This window comes from Nipponia nippon, unplaced genomic scaffold, assembly GCF_047370975.1.
Source record: "Nipponia nippon isolate SJK-2023a ecotype South Korea unplaced genomic scaffold, ASM4737097v1 scaffold_30, whole genome shotgun sequence".
NCBI classification, from domain to species: domain Eukaryota; kingdom Metazoa; phylum Chordata; class Aves; order Pelecaniformes; family Threskiornithidae; genus Nipponia; species Nipponia nippon.
In genome coordinates this window covers 813077-829680 of record NW_028262348.1, presented here as the reverse complement: position 1 = coordinate 829680, position 16604 = coordinate 813077, and the positions used below count along the sequence as shown (strand labels likewise).

The 16604-nt window shown below is 48.8% G+C and overlaps 1 protein-coding gene across 6 annotated transcripts in view; it reads right to left on the bottom strand.

The window, feature by feature from the left end:
• Positions 1-16604, bottom strand: part of GGT5 (gamma-glutamyltransferase 5) — a 63125-nt gene that overhangs the window by 9472 nt on the left and 37049 nt on the right. For 5 of the 6 annotated variants that reach the window (XM_087768750.1, XM_087768747.1, XM_087768748.1 and 2 more), the window contains 2 exons: positions 2183-2313; positions 459-548 (listed from right to left, as the gene is read on the bottom strand). In XM_087768750.1, coding sequence (XP_087624876.1) covers positions 459-548; positions 2183-2246 — 154 coding nt within the window. In that variant the 5' untranslated portion in view covers positions 2247-2313. Of the gene's footprint in view, positions 1-458; positions 549-2182; positions 2314-10486; positions 11041-16604 lie in introns of those variants that run through there. The other variant, XM_009463684.2, reaches the window with a different exon arrangement.

The window sequence follows — 16604 nt, the reverse complement described above, 5'->3', positions numbered from 1 at the left end:
GCGAGGTGCTAGCTGAGCTAAGCTGGAGCCCAGCTCCCGATGCTGCCAGGTTGCTTCCCCAATGCAAAGACATTGGCAAGTGCACTAGATTGATTTCTTTCATTTCCAGAAAGTCTGAGCAGCTATTGACCTTATTTTTCTCTGTAAGACCTGCTGGGAAATGAGTGGTTTTGGAAATCCGGTCTTGAAATGCAGACTTACTATAAAGAGAAACGACAAAGTGATTTCTCCTCATGCTCTGCTCCCCACCCCCTGACTGGTCAAGTTGCCAATGTTACTACAAAGCAGGAATTTTATGGACCTAGTATTTTTTCTTACTCTTGCAAAAATCAATCCAGGAAGTGTGAGCAATTACACAGAACTTCAGATGAAGTCAGCACGGTCCTCAGTTCCCCCCCCCCCCCGAGCTTTGTGCACTGCACACCAGGAGGGCACACAGGCCCAGTCTGCGTCCTTACCAATGGAGGAACCAGTAGCACAGCCAGACAACAAATCTTGCGGAAACACTCGTGGGACTGTCTCGCGGGCGTTGATCACCTCGACTGTTCCTAGAAAGGAGAAGGGGGAAATGCATAACATCATCCTCCTGAAGCAGGTGAGCATCACACCAGCCAGCTGTGAGCACCGCACAGGCTGCTAGCCCAGAGCCCGCGGCACCGTGCTGAACTGCCCTGAAGCCTCTTGCCAAATGTGTCAAGCACACTTGCGGGGTCAGGCTGCAGTCGGCGCACGCTGTCGTTTGCTCCCATGCTTTTATTTACAGCAAACCAAGCAGTGCCTACCTAGAGGCAATGAAGGTACAGGGACACGGCCAGGGCCTATCTCCAGCCAGTTAAGGTCCCTCCCAGGGCTCTTGAGCCTGGGACATGGGCTGGGACGTGCTGCTTCACATCTGATTTGCAGGTTCCTGCACCTCCTCTACAGGTGGGACACGTCAGAGACATAACACGAGCCTCATGCTCCTTGGTGGGCCATTTTCCAAGTGATGGTGAGGCACGTCCACCATGTTTGTAAGCAGGATGGGGATACTTAAAGACCCTCTGTGTATCACGAAGCTCGAAAAAAACCACCAAAACAAAACACACAAAACCCCAAAACACACTTGTTTACACTCGTGTTTCAGGCCTAGCCTATTAGAGCCTCCTTCTCTGCCTTGTATTTCTCTTTTCCTGTCACAGTCCACAGAGCCAGCTGCGCTGCAGGGGCCCAGGGTGCTGCCCAGCGTGCCAAGCGCCCGAGCCGCGCATGGGCTCGTGTGCCTCTGTGCAGCTGGCTAATTCAGGTAGCAGAAGAGGACTGTTGATAGGAGACACAGTTACACTGCTCTGCCAAAAAGGAAAAAAGAAAAATATAGGTGTTTTGCCAAATTGTGCTATTGCATAAGATACGCCCAAGCATTTCCAGACTCGTGACTCTGTGAGACTACTTGGCGGGGCTTCTAAAACTACAATACTGTTATTGTGTTCATTGTTGATTTTACTATTTAGATCTAAAAGCTCTGGGGGCTTTTGGGAGCCAAGGCAGTTAATAAAAAAACATAAAAGCAAGAACGCAACACCAGGGGTTAAGTCAAACACAGAAGGGCTTCCCAGCAGGCCCTGAAGGTTGCTAGATTTACACTTCTGAAGGGAAGATCGTCTCCTGGGACAGGCAGTCTCACCGCCGCTGCAGGGAGTCCTACCCACGCCAGCGAGGGCAGCGTGCGATGCTCCCGTGTCGGCAGGCGCTGCCTGAGCGCTGATGCAGGATAAGCCCCCGAAGTCCCAGCCCAAGGGCTCAGCTGAGCCCCACGTTGCTGCGCTCATTGTCAGCACGCACGCCTCACTCTGCTCCCATCTGCGCCCATGGCAGCCCAGCGGCAGCTCAGACAGCACCGCTCACACCTTGCTGTACTGTCAGCTACGTGACCTTGAAATATAATTTGGGATTGCTTTGGAGGGGGAAGGAGAGGCAAAGTTAGTTCATTTTAAATCCGGAGCTCCTTCCTCTTGCCGCCACATGTTCTTGCTGTGAAAAGATGCACTCCCTGTAACAGATGCAAAAGCATGGTTTGTGATCAGAGGGCACAGCTTTTATATTCAAAAAATTGCTCTAAAGAACATGAAGGAGTCTGACTTCTCCACAGTAGCTGGGTGTCTGCAGCGAGATGGGGCACCGTGGAGAGGCCAGGGCTGGTCCATACCTGTGCTGGCATTGTAGATGGTAAATATGACCCCACCACCCAGGCCCGAACTCTGAGGGTTCATCACCGAGGTGCAGATCAAGCCAGCAATGGCAGCATCCACAGCTGTGCCTCCGCTTTTCAGGATGTCCCTGCAGTGGAAACGGAGGAAAAAAGACAATGTTAAAATCCAGGGATGATGGAATGGAGGAGATACATGAAAATGTCTCCCTGGGGCACTTGCAGGGCAGCCCCAGCTTGACAAGAGCATCTAGCAGTTGGAGAAACCTATTGGCAGCAGTGTGGAGTGTGAGAGCGCAGAAAGGTGCCTTCCTTTTAGGGAGTGAGAAAGAAAAATTAGTGGGAAAGAAGAGTGAGTCTGCAGGAGGAAAGAGCGGCCAGGGGCCAGACCTGTGCGAGGCTGGTCTTCCTCTGGGCAGAGTGACGGGGCAGAGAGAACTGCAGCTGCTCACAAATGCTGTTGACAAAAAGGGACAGCAAGGAGCCCCCAGACGAGGAGGAGGATGCTCTGGGCAGAGGAGAGAGCTTTCCACATGCTGGGAACAAAACAACTGATTTCTAGCTCCTCACCCACCGTTCCCAACAAAAAGGCATACGCTGGTCAACAGGACAGGGCCACTGAAGCAGGAATGATGGGTCCACGTGACGCAAAATCCTGAGACTTAGCATGTCAGCACAAAATTCAGGCCTTACTTCATTGCTCCTACACTGTGCCTTCCTGCGCTTACGTGATATTAGCACAAAAATCCCACCCCCTCCCTGTATCCCCGAAGGCAAAAAAAAAACACAACCAAACAAAAAAGAATCAAACGGAAAAAAAACCCTCAACTGTTTCTACCTAGGCACAGCCACACCAAAGAACACACAGGCATTAAGGCAGCCTCATGCTGTTAACAGCAATGAGCTTCTGCTAGAGAAACATGTCTCAACAAATGCTTCCTTCAAGCACAGCTGTAAAAAAAATCTTTTCCTTGCAGTGGAAAGGCGGTGGAGCGGGGTTTCCTTGCACAGCCGCCAGTCGCCAGCGCTGGTATTTGCTAGGAAGGTTTCTGACTGTTTGGGTTGGGATGTTGCTCAGATAAGGCTAAGCCAGAAGGGAAAGTGGCACCGTTCATTAACTGGAGCGCAACTGCTCCCAGCGGCTGCGACAGAAACGCAGAGCACGCATGAGGACTGCTGTTTATTTTACGCCCATTGATGGGGCTGGGACCTGCTGGGGCTGGGACCGGGATGCTGCCAGCAGGCACGCTGATTGAGGCTTTCCTTCGTTTCTGTAAGTGCCTTTGGAACCACTGCCTGGAAGGAAATGGCATGTGGGCAAGTGGGGAGAAAAGAAATGGTAGGGAACCAGCGGGCTTTCTGTTTGGGGTCTGCATGGCTCTTAGCCTCCTGGCAGCAAGCTGCTCCCTGCCTGTAGCTCTGAAAATGGAGACTGAGGCTCAGGCTTGCCCATTCATCTCCTTGCAGCACGGGTAAGACTCTCGCCACACGAATGTCCCTGGGTGGTGTTTCTCTGAAACTGAAGCTTTTTAATTGCTAACAGTAGAAGGGGAGGACACGAGGGCTTCATGAGAAACTGAGTTACCCCTGCAGAAGGCCCAGGAAGCATGTTAGAAAGTTGGGAAGGAGGGGAGAAGGACCACTGCAGTGGCCTGGGACAGTGCTCCTCAGAGCCCCCGGATTACGGGCTACGAGGCAGCACACGTACACACACAGGCAGCACTGAAACACAACAAAAAACACTCTCTGAGCTGGCTCTTGGTCTGTCACACTCGGCTCCCCACGCCTGGCTCACCCGCTTTCAGCCAGAGCCCTGCCACTTCCTTGGAAGTGATGCCTGGGGAATTTAGGGCCATTACCTCTTCATTAGCTAGCTAGACTCTCAGAGTACGCCCTGTCCCATTCGGTTGCTCCTTTATATGGATCTCTGCTACAGCTAGCTTAATTATAATGCAAAACCCTGGAGAGACACATGACCCCTCAAGCACAGTGTGGTACCTTTCCAGGTCTCTCTAGAGACATCTTAGTGCTACAGCTGACAAAATCTGATAACAACATGTTTTGTCCTATATCCTTCCTGCCACTGAGTTTCAGCTTTAGGGTTTCGCCGTTAATGGAATTTCCTTAAAGTCAGGAGCAGAAGAGGATGTTAACAACCAAGTCTCATTCCAGCAGCAGCAAAACAGGGATTCACCCTTCCAGGAAGGCACGTTGCTCACACAGTCCTCACAGCAAAGATGGGCTGTGCTGGGCTGCAGAACACGTCTGCTGTTCTGCCCTGGGCTAGAAGGAGCCCTGAAGCCATTTTAAATACACTGGAAATGCTGAGATATTAAATTATATTGATTTTTTTTTTCTGCTAAAGAAAGCTGGGGGCTGGGAGGAGAGCCCCCACTATATAGGAGCTGCCTGCTTAAGGTTTATGAAGAGCAACTGCAACAGCTCTTTCTGTAAAAAAGGGTCAGCTGCCAGATTTAAAACTGTTAAAGTACAAGAACAAGAAAGAAAATCCTTTGGGATAGAAACATTCTTCAGAAATGCTGCTGAGCCATCACTGAAAAGGATTTTTGCAGCAGATTCTCTTCCTAGAACTGAGCTTCCCAGGACCGCAGACATTTTCTGACCATTAAACTCTCACCCTCCCCACCACCCTGTCCCCCAGGCAGGCGTTCGTTTCAGGAAAAGCCAGTTCCCAGGGTTTATGCTAGGCTGCACTGGAGAAGTGCGATCAGAGATGGCTGCTGGGCCAGGTCAGGTCAGCTCGCCTCGCTGCGGTGAATCCCACGAATCCCATTGCTGGGAATGAGCATTTTTCCTAAATCTCTCCCTGGCCTTATGTTGGCTCTTGCTTCTGCTGTTTGGGAAACAAATGGGTGCAGAGCAGTGGCTGGCAGAGCTCAAACAGCACATTGGTGGGGAACGTAAAGCTTTTTGCATGGCTGATGGAAAAAGCCTCTTCCATGGCCAGGAGGGAAGAAGTGGCTCAGAGCTGGAGGTGAAGTTTGGGTACTGCTCACTGCCAGGGCAATCACCTCCCGTCTCCTCATGGCTTCCTGACATGAGGACAAATTACTGAGGTGGACTTTGGTACCAAATCCACATCCTTGTGTTAAAAACTGCTCTGACTCTCCTTTTAGCCTCCCATCCCTCTTCATCAAAGTGTTTCACGTCATTCAGGGACAAGTTTTCTTCCAGCACAGGGCCCCTGTCTGGACCAGACAGCTGCACAATATTGCTTTCAGTCCCCAGTCTCCAGCAGTAAAACCATTCGCAGCAAAAGACCCGACCTTGTTCACCACTGAGAACTGGGCACTGATGGCCAAGAGCAAGTCTGGCCCAGGACTTGCCAACAAGGATGATGGCACGCTGGGGGTGTGCTGAGAGGAGCCACTTTTGGCAGGGAGCCAAAGAGCTGCATAAAGACTTCAGAAAGTCCAACCTTACACAGCCCCAGAACGTACAAACACCATCTCCAGAGCTGGGAAACCCAAGCCTGAGATGACAGCTGAGCACAGCTAAAAAGAAAGAGCGGCAAACAGGGGCCGTGAGCCTGTCCCCCATCTCCTGCTTGGACTAATGCATTGCAGAGCTACACAGTTCCTTCACAGCAGTGAGGGAAACCCAAAGGCCCTGAGGTGTTTTCCCCAACCCACCAACCCACTTGTTAAAAGACAAGATTGCTCTTTGGGCAAGAGGTTCTGCTCAGTTATTCTCAATAAGTTAAATTTAAAGTTCTATTAGGAGCACACAAAAACTGTCTTAAACAGCAGCATTGTAAACCAACACAGTATCATGTAATGCCCCAGGAATGTCATTACTGCTAATGACAACTCACAGAGCATGTGGTTTGTTTTTTTTTTTTTTTTAAGGAAACAAGATTTTTTAATTAAAGAATAAAACGTATAAGCAGGTCAGAGATTGGATGCTGCTTTCAGCTTCTAAGGCTTTAGGCACCCGACCAGTGTGACTGGTTTCATGCCCACCCGGCACCGGCGGCTCTCCGAGCATCCCCTGCGCGGGGTGCCAGGAGCGCGGGGGCTTCGCAGGATGAAGGGGGCTGCGGGGGCAGCCCAGGGTCCCAGCAGAGAGGGGCTGCGGGGTCACGGGGGAGCGCGGGGACACACAGGCCCTGCGGAATCTCGCTGCGCTGCGCCTTTAGGGCTGCTTGCGAGGACTCCCGCTCTCACCAGGGCGGCAGGCAGGCAGGCTGACAGGTTCAAGTACAACATGTGGGTCTCATTTGATTGTAGCGCTGCCATACCGAAGCCACCAAGCCTAGTTTTTTCCCGTGGTGCTGTGGAGGTCGCTCTTTTCCTTTTTGTACGTTTCCACTAAAAGCATTCAGCAATGACCAAAAAATTAGAGTGAGGAAATTTGGGTTTTTTGCCTTATTGTACTTGTTTTAAACTCTTCTAGAAAATTTGTTAGGAGGCTCTGCAGTGTGCCAGTACCAAGCCAAAGACGTAGTCTGCCTCCAGTTCAAACAATTCACTCTGATGTGGCCAAGTTGTTTGCTTTGGGAAAAAAACCCAAACAAACCAGTCATGAAAAATTTTGATCATATTGATCATACAATTTTTGAACTTATTTTCACATACACAAAAATGCATACATGTGTGGTCATCAGTGAATTAACCAGTTTTGGTAGATTCATTCTCCTGTGATTTCTAAGCAATGAGAGCGGAACTGAGCCCGTTCCAACCCTGAGCTGCAGAGGTTAAGCACAGCTTCCTCGAAAAAACTGCATCTGGTAACAGCCATGGCTTTGGAGCACGGAAAAAACAAGGCAATTATTATCCTTAGTACCCAGTGCTCCCCAGGCTGGACCATGAGCAAGGAGAGCGGCCATGGGCTGCCTCAAGCACTGAGGAGAGTGAGAGGAGCGAGGTGGCTGAGCTGTGGGCAGAAGAAAGCCCGTAAGGTTGAGCAATTTGGGAGCAGGGGAGAGGGTGCTGTGTTGGTAGGATGGGAAGACCAGAAGTAGTGACTGCGCAGGCTCAAACACCAGCACAGGGAGATGGGTACGTGCCGAGGGGAGCAGCCACAGAGCTGGGGGTGAGGCAGCCGTTAGGCGTCAGAGAGAGCGGCGGCACGGGCAGCAAAGGGCCCAGCAGGGCCTCGGGAGCAGCAGTACAGGTCTCAGCTCTTGTGCCGTTGGGCATCTCGCCATTCATGACTGCTCACCTAACTCCTCAACTCTTTACGTCATTCCAAGTCCAAGCAGCCAGTGTAAAAATTTGCAAATGTTTGCATAACTGCAGAAAAAGACCTAAATACAGCCCTTAGTAAGAAAAAGAAAATCCCAAGATAAACTGTTTCTTCTTGTTTCCTCTCTCCTAAGTCTCATGATTTTGGGAGTTTAATTATTTTTGAACCGCAGAAGTCAACAGCGTTGTTGTAATGTCAGAAACACTCAGGTGCCTGGCTGGGAAGCAGTTAGCGTTGTGCATCAGGGGATGCTTGGCTCACCCAGCTCTCACTTTGCTGCTGAAGTTAAGGGGCAAAGGAAGTGGCAGCTCACAGGTGGGGACCTCAGGGCCGAATGGCTAAGACTACTACGAGAAATTGGAGTTTATTGCTACTGCCGTGACAAGATTCCTATGGGCTGCTAAAATCTTGTTCAGCAAAGATTAGACAGGAGGCTGCTGTGTGCTCCTCAGCTCCTGGTGCTCCCATCAAGACCTGTGGGTGAGGCTCGAGGAAGCCCTCCCCCTGCACAGCCACACAGGAGGTCAGCGAGAGGTGTACCCCAAGCAGCGCAGACTGCTCTGGAAGGCAGAGACCCTGGTCAAAGTGACTCTGATGTGGCATCCAAGCAGGACACAGCCAGGACAGCCGACCCCAACTGACCGAAGGGCTATTCCGTACTGTATGAAGTCATGCTCGGCATAGAAAGCTGGGGGACGAAGAAGGAAGCGGGGGGCATTCAGAGCGATGGCGTTTGTCTTCCCAAGTCACCCTTGCACGTGATGGAGCCCTGCTTTCCTGGGGATGGCTGAGCACCTGCCTGCCCATGGGAAGCAGTGAATGAATTCCTTGTTTTGCTTTGCTTGCGTGCATGGCTTTTGCTTCACCTATTAAACTGTCTTTACCTTGAGCCACGAGTTTTCTCACTTCTACCCTTCCAGTTCTCTCCCCCATCCCACTGGGGAAGAGTGAGCGAGCGGCTGGGTGCTGCTTAGTTGCCGGATGGGGTTAAACCATGGTTTATCACCATGAGATAACATCATTTTCTCACTTCCCAGACTGCTATGAGAATTAATTTAGTGGTGACTCTCATGTCCTAATAGCTAAGAGCTAAAATGTGACATACAGATATAACATCACAGAAATGTCTGGGAGAAAATGAACACGATCACGTGCAGTACAGAGCACGCAGTAAGCTTCTCCCAAAGAAAAAATGTTCCTTCCTTACAAACTACCACTGTGGGCCAGCAGGGACAAAGAGAGAAGCGGGACACTGACAAAGAAAAGGGCAAACATTACACAAAGCTTCTGATCACAAGCCCCGTGGCAGATTAACATTTTTATAAACCGTTTTATTATGATCTATTGCAAGAACATGAGCAGACAGCTCAAGATGGGGAAACAACAGAGGATTTTGGTATAAGGACAGCATGAAATGAGCACAAAGTTTCCAAGAATGGCTGGAGGCGAAGGATCCTGGGAAAAGCAGCAGACAGCATGCGGCAGTAGGGGAGTAGAGCTAACCACCAGGCAGAGGGTGAGTGGTGTCGAGCCAAGGTGAAGGAGGAGAATAGTTGGCTGGGGAGCTCCAGGGGGCTTGGCAGGGCCGGAGGAGAGAGCTGATCCATTTGGAGCAGCAGGACACGATGTGCAGATGCCCCAGGCTGGGGAAAAGGGGGAAAAATGCGTGATGAGAAGTTGGAGCAAGGGCAGAATTTTGTGGGGATCATTGGCAAACTATTTGTAGGAAATCTAAGGTGGTCTGTCAGACTGGAGGGACACCATAGCCCCTGTCAGCAAGTGCGCTGGAGGCGCAGCTACAGCAATGGTCGAGGCTATGGAAGCAGGTGGAGCTCCTTGCGGAGAGAAGGGAAGGAAACAGATGACAGCCCAGCAGCAGCAGCCAGCCAAAGCTTCTCAGTTGTCAACCTGATCACAGATTTCTGTGGCTCTCACTGCAGTGCCTTCCAGCTGATTCTACACCACTTCAAGTTAAAAATTACAATAGCTGCAAAACAAGCGCTGTGGTTTCCCCAGCAGATTCTTTGGGTAATCCAATAACATATTTTCCTCCATTTCCATTAACACTGATATAAAAGATACTTCTTCTACCCTCTGAAGAAGTAACCTGCGGCTTAGCATTAAAAAATCCCATCCCATTCCTTGGCATACGTGCAGCCACAGCACATTTTCTCCAACTACTCACAAATACTGCAAGAACCACAGGTGCGACATGGCAAGCATGGCGTAATGGCACCACGGCTTATCTTAGCCACAAGATAGAGCACACAGCTCCAGCATCCATTGCTGGAGCATCCAGCATCACAGGTAGCTTGTGAAGTTCCACCCCTCTACTTTCATGTATACAAGCATTTAAGAATTGAAGTAATAGTAAAATAATAACATAAGAGTCAAAATGTTTGAGAGAGAAGTTGTTGCACAAACTGAAGTGTTACAACCTGGGCAGCTAGAGAATTTTTTTAAACCTACATCTTCCCTTCGAAGTGATATGTCTTTTCTACTTATACTGTCTTGGCTGAATTTCAATTAAATCTGCTCTTTGCTTTACAATACAGAGTGTCTTTCTTGATAGCAGACCCACCTGCTGCAGGCTTCACTCCAGAAACACACACCTAAAGGCTGGGATGCGCGGTCCCCTTACCCTCTCAGCCTGCCTGCCTTCCTTGCCTCTGCCGAAGCCCAGCTGCAGCTCTCTGCTAGCTCCCCTCGCTTCTTCCTTCATTTATTTCTAAGCCACTTACCTGACAGACTTTCCACCATGAAGTAAGCAGTTAATTTCCTGCTTCCCCACTTAAAAACAACCTTGCATTTATATTTGTACCTTCCAAAAGGCCAAGTATTTGCAAAGCTGCAAATTTTTGTGACATTGGATAATGAAAATAAGCATCAACCACCGAGGCAGGGCTCCATCTGCTCTCTGAGCTGCTCCACTGCGGACGGAGAGCACTCAGGGAGCAGCACTGCTGCTCAGCCCCAGAAGCAGGGACGGGGCAGAAACCAGCTCACTCCTGTAGTTAGTACATGTACTGTCTGTCCGTCTGAGCCCACGACATACGCGACATGTAACCTGAAAAACCGAGAGGTCCATGTACATACCGGCCGATGACAGAGCAGGTCTCAGTGTCAGCAGCCACGGCACCGTGCAGGTAGTGCTGAGGACCACACTTGGGTTGAGTCAGGATGATCACGAGCACAACAACCGCCGCCAGCACCCCTAGGGTCAGGAGCACCAGACAACAGACCTTCCCCGTAGACATGGCTATTCCTACGCTGCTGGAGGCAGCGGGGACGCTTTGACTCCTTTTGCGAAGGCGCCTGCTTTGCTCAGGGTGGAAGCAGGGGATCCCGGCAGTTTTGGGAGGGAGGTCGGTCCCACTGAAGCACGCTCTGCCCCCTGCGACTCAGAGTTACAGTCTTTTTAAAATTAAAAACTGCTAAAAAGGAACCGGTGTAGTCTGTCTTTCCTGCTCTCTTACGTGTGAGAGGCTTTTCACTCTCTTTTATAAAGTAAACTTTTTCTGGCATAGCCACCATATGACCACCTTTTTTTTTTTCTGTCTCTCTGATGAAAACATTTAACGCATTCACTGCTGGAGCACTTCGAAGTGAAATCTGCTTCTTGGCTTCACACAGCCTCCCTGTGTTCACATTCTTGCCACGTAAAGCAAATTACCAATCAAAGGCAGCCTACGTGGTGAATCACTGGGAAAATTACAACATCAATCCTGCACTGCAGACTTGGGGTATTTTCTTTTCATAAGACTCCTCAAAGAAGTAAAAGCGAAATACAAAATACAAAGCTGGAACACTCATATTTACTCTTACTTTACCCTATAGTTTATTATAACCTCGCTTATTTACTTTTCCATCATTAAACCTTGCCAGCGTCCACACCTTACATCCCCTGTAAAAGAGGATAACAGAACACCTTGAGGAAAACAGCACGCCTCTGCAAACCACCAGAGCCAAGGGCTCTGGGGTCCAGCCCGTGTCGGTCAGCAACCACAGCCCCCAGGAGGTGAACGGCTGCTGCACGAGACCAGACCTGGTGCCTCACAGAGCCGCAGTCCGCAGCGTGAATCGCTGCGCAGGGCGACTGGCCCCAGCTAGCTCTCTGAGAGCCTCTTACGTTAAAGATACGCCTCCACATCTGCCTGCTGTCTTTCTAAAAGATGTTATCTGTGATCCCTTTCCAGCTAGGTTTGGGAGAAGAGGAGTTTGCCTGCGCAGATTTACACCTGTACTTCAGTACAGACTTTGAACTTGCGCCCACTAAACTTTATCTCATAGCTAAGTAATACTACTTCATGTATCGTATCTCAAGAAATGGATTTGATAGACTAGACAGTCTTTTTTGTGGTTGTATCTTCCCGTAAGGTTATCTTGGGGAAGTGAGAACAGTCCAAGAAAAATACATGGTTTTGTCCAAGATAAAACCATGGTCCCTGGGGAATAATTTCTTGGTCTCCACATCTCTGCCTGACTTGGCGGATATACTTGGCATGTGTAACAAGCCTCCACAGCTTGAATGTGACTCTTCGTGTCACCCCATTGCAAAACATTGTTGATATTGTAAAATTTCTCAATCCCTACATAACGTTCATGTTGCATTTTTGACAAATTATTCTATAACACTTAAAGAATCATCATTCTGGTGTTTTTGGGAAAGCTCTTCCCTGTAAATTCATGGCAGGGCTGGAGCCCTGACCACTCAGTACCACTAGGCTCAAGTGGATTTTGCCCATTTGCTTTCATCAAATGCCATGGAGAATTCAACTGCAGTCTCCAAATTTCCATCAAATTCGGTTTTCAACTCAGCACATCAAACATCTGTATCTGGAAGATTACCCTTGTGCTGCCAAAGAGGAGACCTGGAACAGGCAAGAAAGGTAAGAGCGAGTGTCATCTCCCATGTCTGGGAAGGCCAAGAGATGGTTATGATCAGATGCCTCCCATAGGCAAACCCATTTGTCTTTTAGATACATAAGTGAAGACTGAGCCTACTTCTCTCTTTCAATGTGTAACCTTTACAGTCTTGTTGGTGCAACACTCAACTTTGACCATATTATGCTACAAAGTCTGCACTGACCCTCCGATGTGAGAGGCTGCTTAGCTGTTCACATGCTGGGGCTCAGGACTGTGACCTCTCTTTATCTGTTTGTTTGTTTGTTTCTCAAAACTTTCACATTTATCGTCATTGTCTGGGGGCGCAGTTTGCCTTGGCATAAATCTCCACACATGGCACTTCACTGCGAGGATGCTCTGGTCCTCTGCTGCCAACGTGAAGGGCTTTGTATGCTGCATGAGAAGGAGCTCAGGTATTTAAAGACCCTTACAGGCTAAGATATACTGAAGGAGATTTTGATTAGAATTGTAATTATTAACAGAATCACCATTTATTAACTAATAAACAGGCACAGTATCTTTAAATTGTCCTTTATATCTTTGAGCTCCTGTTACATTTTTTTCCAAATTTTCAACCAACAGACCAAATTCAAAAATTATTTAACCGCTGAAGTACAGGCATTGATAAGGTTGACATGAACACCACAGCTTCCTTTTGAAGGGTAAGAAATCATCAAGGGATAGAAATCCTCAGATTTTAAGAGCAGAGTCTAAATACTAAGTGAAGAAGTTGGGAAGAAATTCCCCTTGTAGGCAGGTTATTGCAGAGGTGTTCAAGGGTCTCGGCCATCGGGCTGAGTTGGTGGGGAGAGTACACGGGGCAGTTAGTCTAATCCCATCATCTAGTGGCCACAGGGACCAGGGCGGGCTCTGGAGGCACCACGAGCTTCTCCTTCAGCCTTGCTGGGGACAGCGTGCACCTTTGCTTGTTTTGGCAGCACTGTATTGCACTAAGCCAATGTAATTTTACCTCAAGCTCCGACATGTTCTTGACACACTGAGCTACCATCTGTAGAGCCTGCTTCCCTGACAGTGAAGCGGGTTTCAGACGATGACTGGTATCAGTCACGTTTGAGGAAAAGAAAGCTAGTTGCTGGTTGAAAGCCAGCCCTCCTAACCAGCCTCGGGATCCTGGAGGTGAGGAGACAATCCCAAAGAGCACCAGCATCTACACGTGCTGTATGCGTGCTTTTCATTCAGCAGAATAAAGTTGGACATGCAAATCAAGGAGCCATCTTCCGAGGAAGATGGAGACCTCTATGCTGAAGCAGGATTCATGACAGTCTGGGGCCAGACTAAAGAAAACAAGGTTACTGCCTTGTCTGCAGCAAAAATTAGGTTTGTGGCACAAATGGCATTTCCAGCATTGTGTTTTCTCTATGCCTCCTTTTCTTCAGTGCCGCTTTCCATTGATTGAAGGGAAGAAAAGAACATCATTGGACAGAAAGCCAGACATTTCTACTCAGCAAAGAAAAGCTGACTAAGATACTGACCCTCAATTTATCATTCTTCATCTCATCTTTTAAAAATATATACCAAAAGAATCCTAAGCACACACCAAACTCATAAGGCGTTCTCATGCTAGCGTACTAAGCATCCTCCTTTGCCTTTGTCTTTGCACTCTCCAAATTACATTGCAACATACTCAAGAGGATGCCTCTTTTTACCGGTGTTTGCTTGCAGAGCACTGTCGACAGTCACCAAGCTCTTGTTGTGATAAATACGAAGTGCATTTTGCATTTCCCAACTCTAACTTCAAATCGTTGGACAAAAGTCTAGGAAAGTTTCCAAGAGCATGTAACCAAAAGCCAAACTGGATGTATTTCATACACCGTTCGACTCCTCCTCCAGTCATGTTTATTTATAACCCAGGAATATCAGCTGTCTCTATACGATAATCAAATTACAACAACATAGGCAACATGCTGGGAATTTATTGTTCAAATCTTTTAAAAGACTGGCTGTGAGTTCCACAGATGTTGGTGCTCATGATCCATTTGTCTCAGTACAATTTTTCAGAAACCGAGAACCACTAACCTTTGCGCACTGTTTTCATTTGCACACAAACAAGTTTTCCTTAGTGAGGGCCATGGGTTTGCTCCCACAAAAATCAAGTTTGTATAGTTTTCAGCCATCTGGAAAAACAGATACTCAGAAACCGGAAATTCTGGTACTGAACAAGAACTTGTTCGTATCTCTCTTTCCTCCGTTATTTCTCAGAATTAACGACGAACGTTAAGCTCGTAAACTCCTCTGATTCAGGAAAACTAAACTCTGCTTCTTTTGTTATTGAAATCAGAAACGGGAAACATGCTCTAAAATTACTCATGGACTTAATGCTCCACGGAGATTAACATTTAAGTACGTTCTGAATCAAGGCTTTTGGTTTTCCTGTTAATTTCAAAGCATGCCAGGCACCAACTCTCCTGGTTCGAGCTGAGACACTTGGCAGGACTTCAGCTCAAGCCTTGAAAACACACTTCAGGCTGCAGCTGGGATGGTTAAACAGATTCCTCCTACAAGCCCTGAGAGGGTTAGAGGGTGATGGAGGCAGCCCCTGTGTGAGGAGCGCAGCAGCAGGGCAGCGATGCATGCCTGGGAGGGGGCAGACCCCCGTCCTGCAGGGGACACGCACCAGCAGTCCAACACTGCTCTGGCGCTGTTTTCCTCAGCCGCCCTAACCTGCAGTTTCCCACTGTGAGGGAGACGTTTCCCACTCCTCTTTGTGAGCTGCGAGCGTGAAGAAAGCGAAAGCACTCGAACAAGACAGTCACAGGACACGCACCATTTCTCGCACCACTGAAACCGAAAAAAGGATCCAGCAGAATCTAGGGACTCCCACATCTTTGTTGAATTTTCCTAGGTTAAAGGCAGAGCTGCTGCCTTCTTCTTCCTGTCCTGCTGGTTACAAAGTCATGTCTGAAAGAAACGCCCTGTCGAACCCAAACCTAAACATCTCCACTCTACAGTTCAGTCAACATATTGAAAGTCAATTATCGGCACGGCTCTGCTTAGTGGGACTCATGGCACAGACCACTGCCCGAGGGAAACTTTTCTCCGTTAACTTTATTCAATGAGTATATCCAGGCACAGTTAACTGCACAGCATCAGCATTTTATTCTTTCTGTAACAGTGCAGCAGTGCTCGAGATTAGATTAACAGTGGAATCTTCTGATTCAGTCTTTAACTCCTGAGTGCTCTTCTGGAGCAAATCCAGCAGTTTTCTTAAAGACTAAGCCTCATTAGTACAATTACTATAGCAGCTGAAAGTATGGCCACTAGAAAACAAAGGGGAGCATTGTGTGCATCCCAAGACACCGACAGTAAACTCTGTCTGAACTTTGTGTTAGGCCACAGTATTATGGCAGTGACCCCAAAGGGTATCTGTGGAGGGTTTTAACTCACATGAAAGTACTAAATTGACTTAAAGTACTAAAAATAACATATTTATAGTTAAATGCACATGTACCTGTATGTAACAACATATGCAGCTGCCATCATATGCTTTATAAGATCTCAGTGAGCCACAATCAGTGGTTCGCTGCCATGCTCGGTTCAAGAGCCGCCCTGCGTGGGGTTTGCTCGCCGGGCCCTGTGCAGCCCGGAGCTCCCTTGGCCTGCCCAGAGCGCAGCACAAGGCAGCACGAGCCACTCTGGACGCACAAGGGAGGCAGATCAGCTGAGCAAGCTGATGCCTGATTTTGCCAGGGATCTTTACAGAGTGAAGAAAGCAACGTGCCCAAATCCTGAACTCTTTAATGCCAAAAGCCCTAGAAGGATGTTCAGAAAAAGGTGTGCTGTTGAAATACAGTTGGCCAAGTCAAAAAGGAAAACAATGAGGACAAAAATGCACTCTCAGCAAATCTCTGGCTAAGGCTAAATTAAGGATGAGCAGCAGAGCATCATCCACAGGGACCTTGACCGACTTGAACAGAAACCTCACGCAGTTTGGTAAAGAGCAGGGCAAAGGTCTGCACCCAGCAGGATAACACCATGCTCAGCACAGGCTCTCGTGAAGGGCCTGGGCTTGCAGCAGGAGCCAGGCTGACCACGTGCCACGACACGCTCACGCTGCGAGCCTGGCCGGCAGGTACTGGACTCCTTCAGGAGTGCGGTCAGCAGATCGAGGGAAGTTATCCTCCTCTTTTTCAGGCAGCACCTGAAATACTGCAACCTGCCATAAGAGCTGAGCCCTGGGAGCTCAGGAGGAGTTGAACGAAAGGCGCCTGGTAAAAGTCAGATTCCTGGTGAGAGGAGGTGCAACAAGCACAGAGGGGAAACACGGAGGGACCTCCCCGCCTGGGCAGTG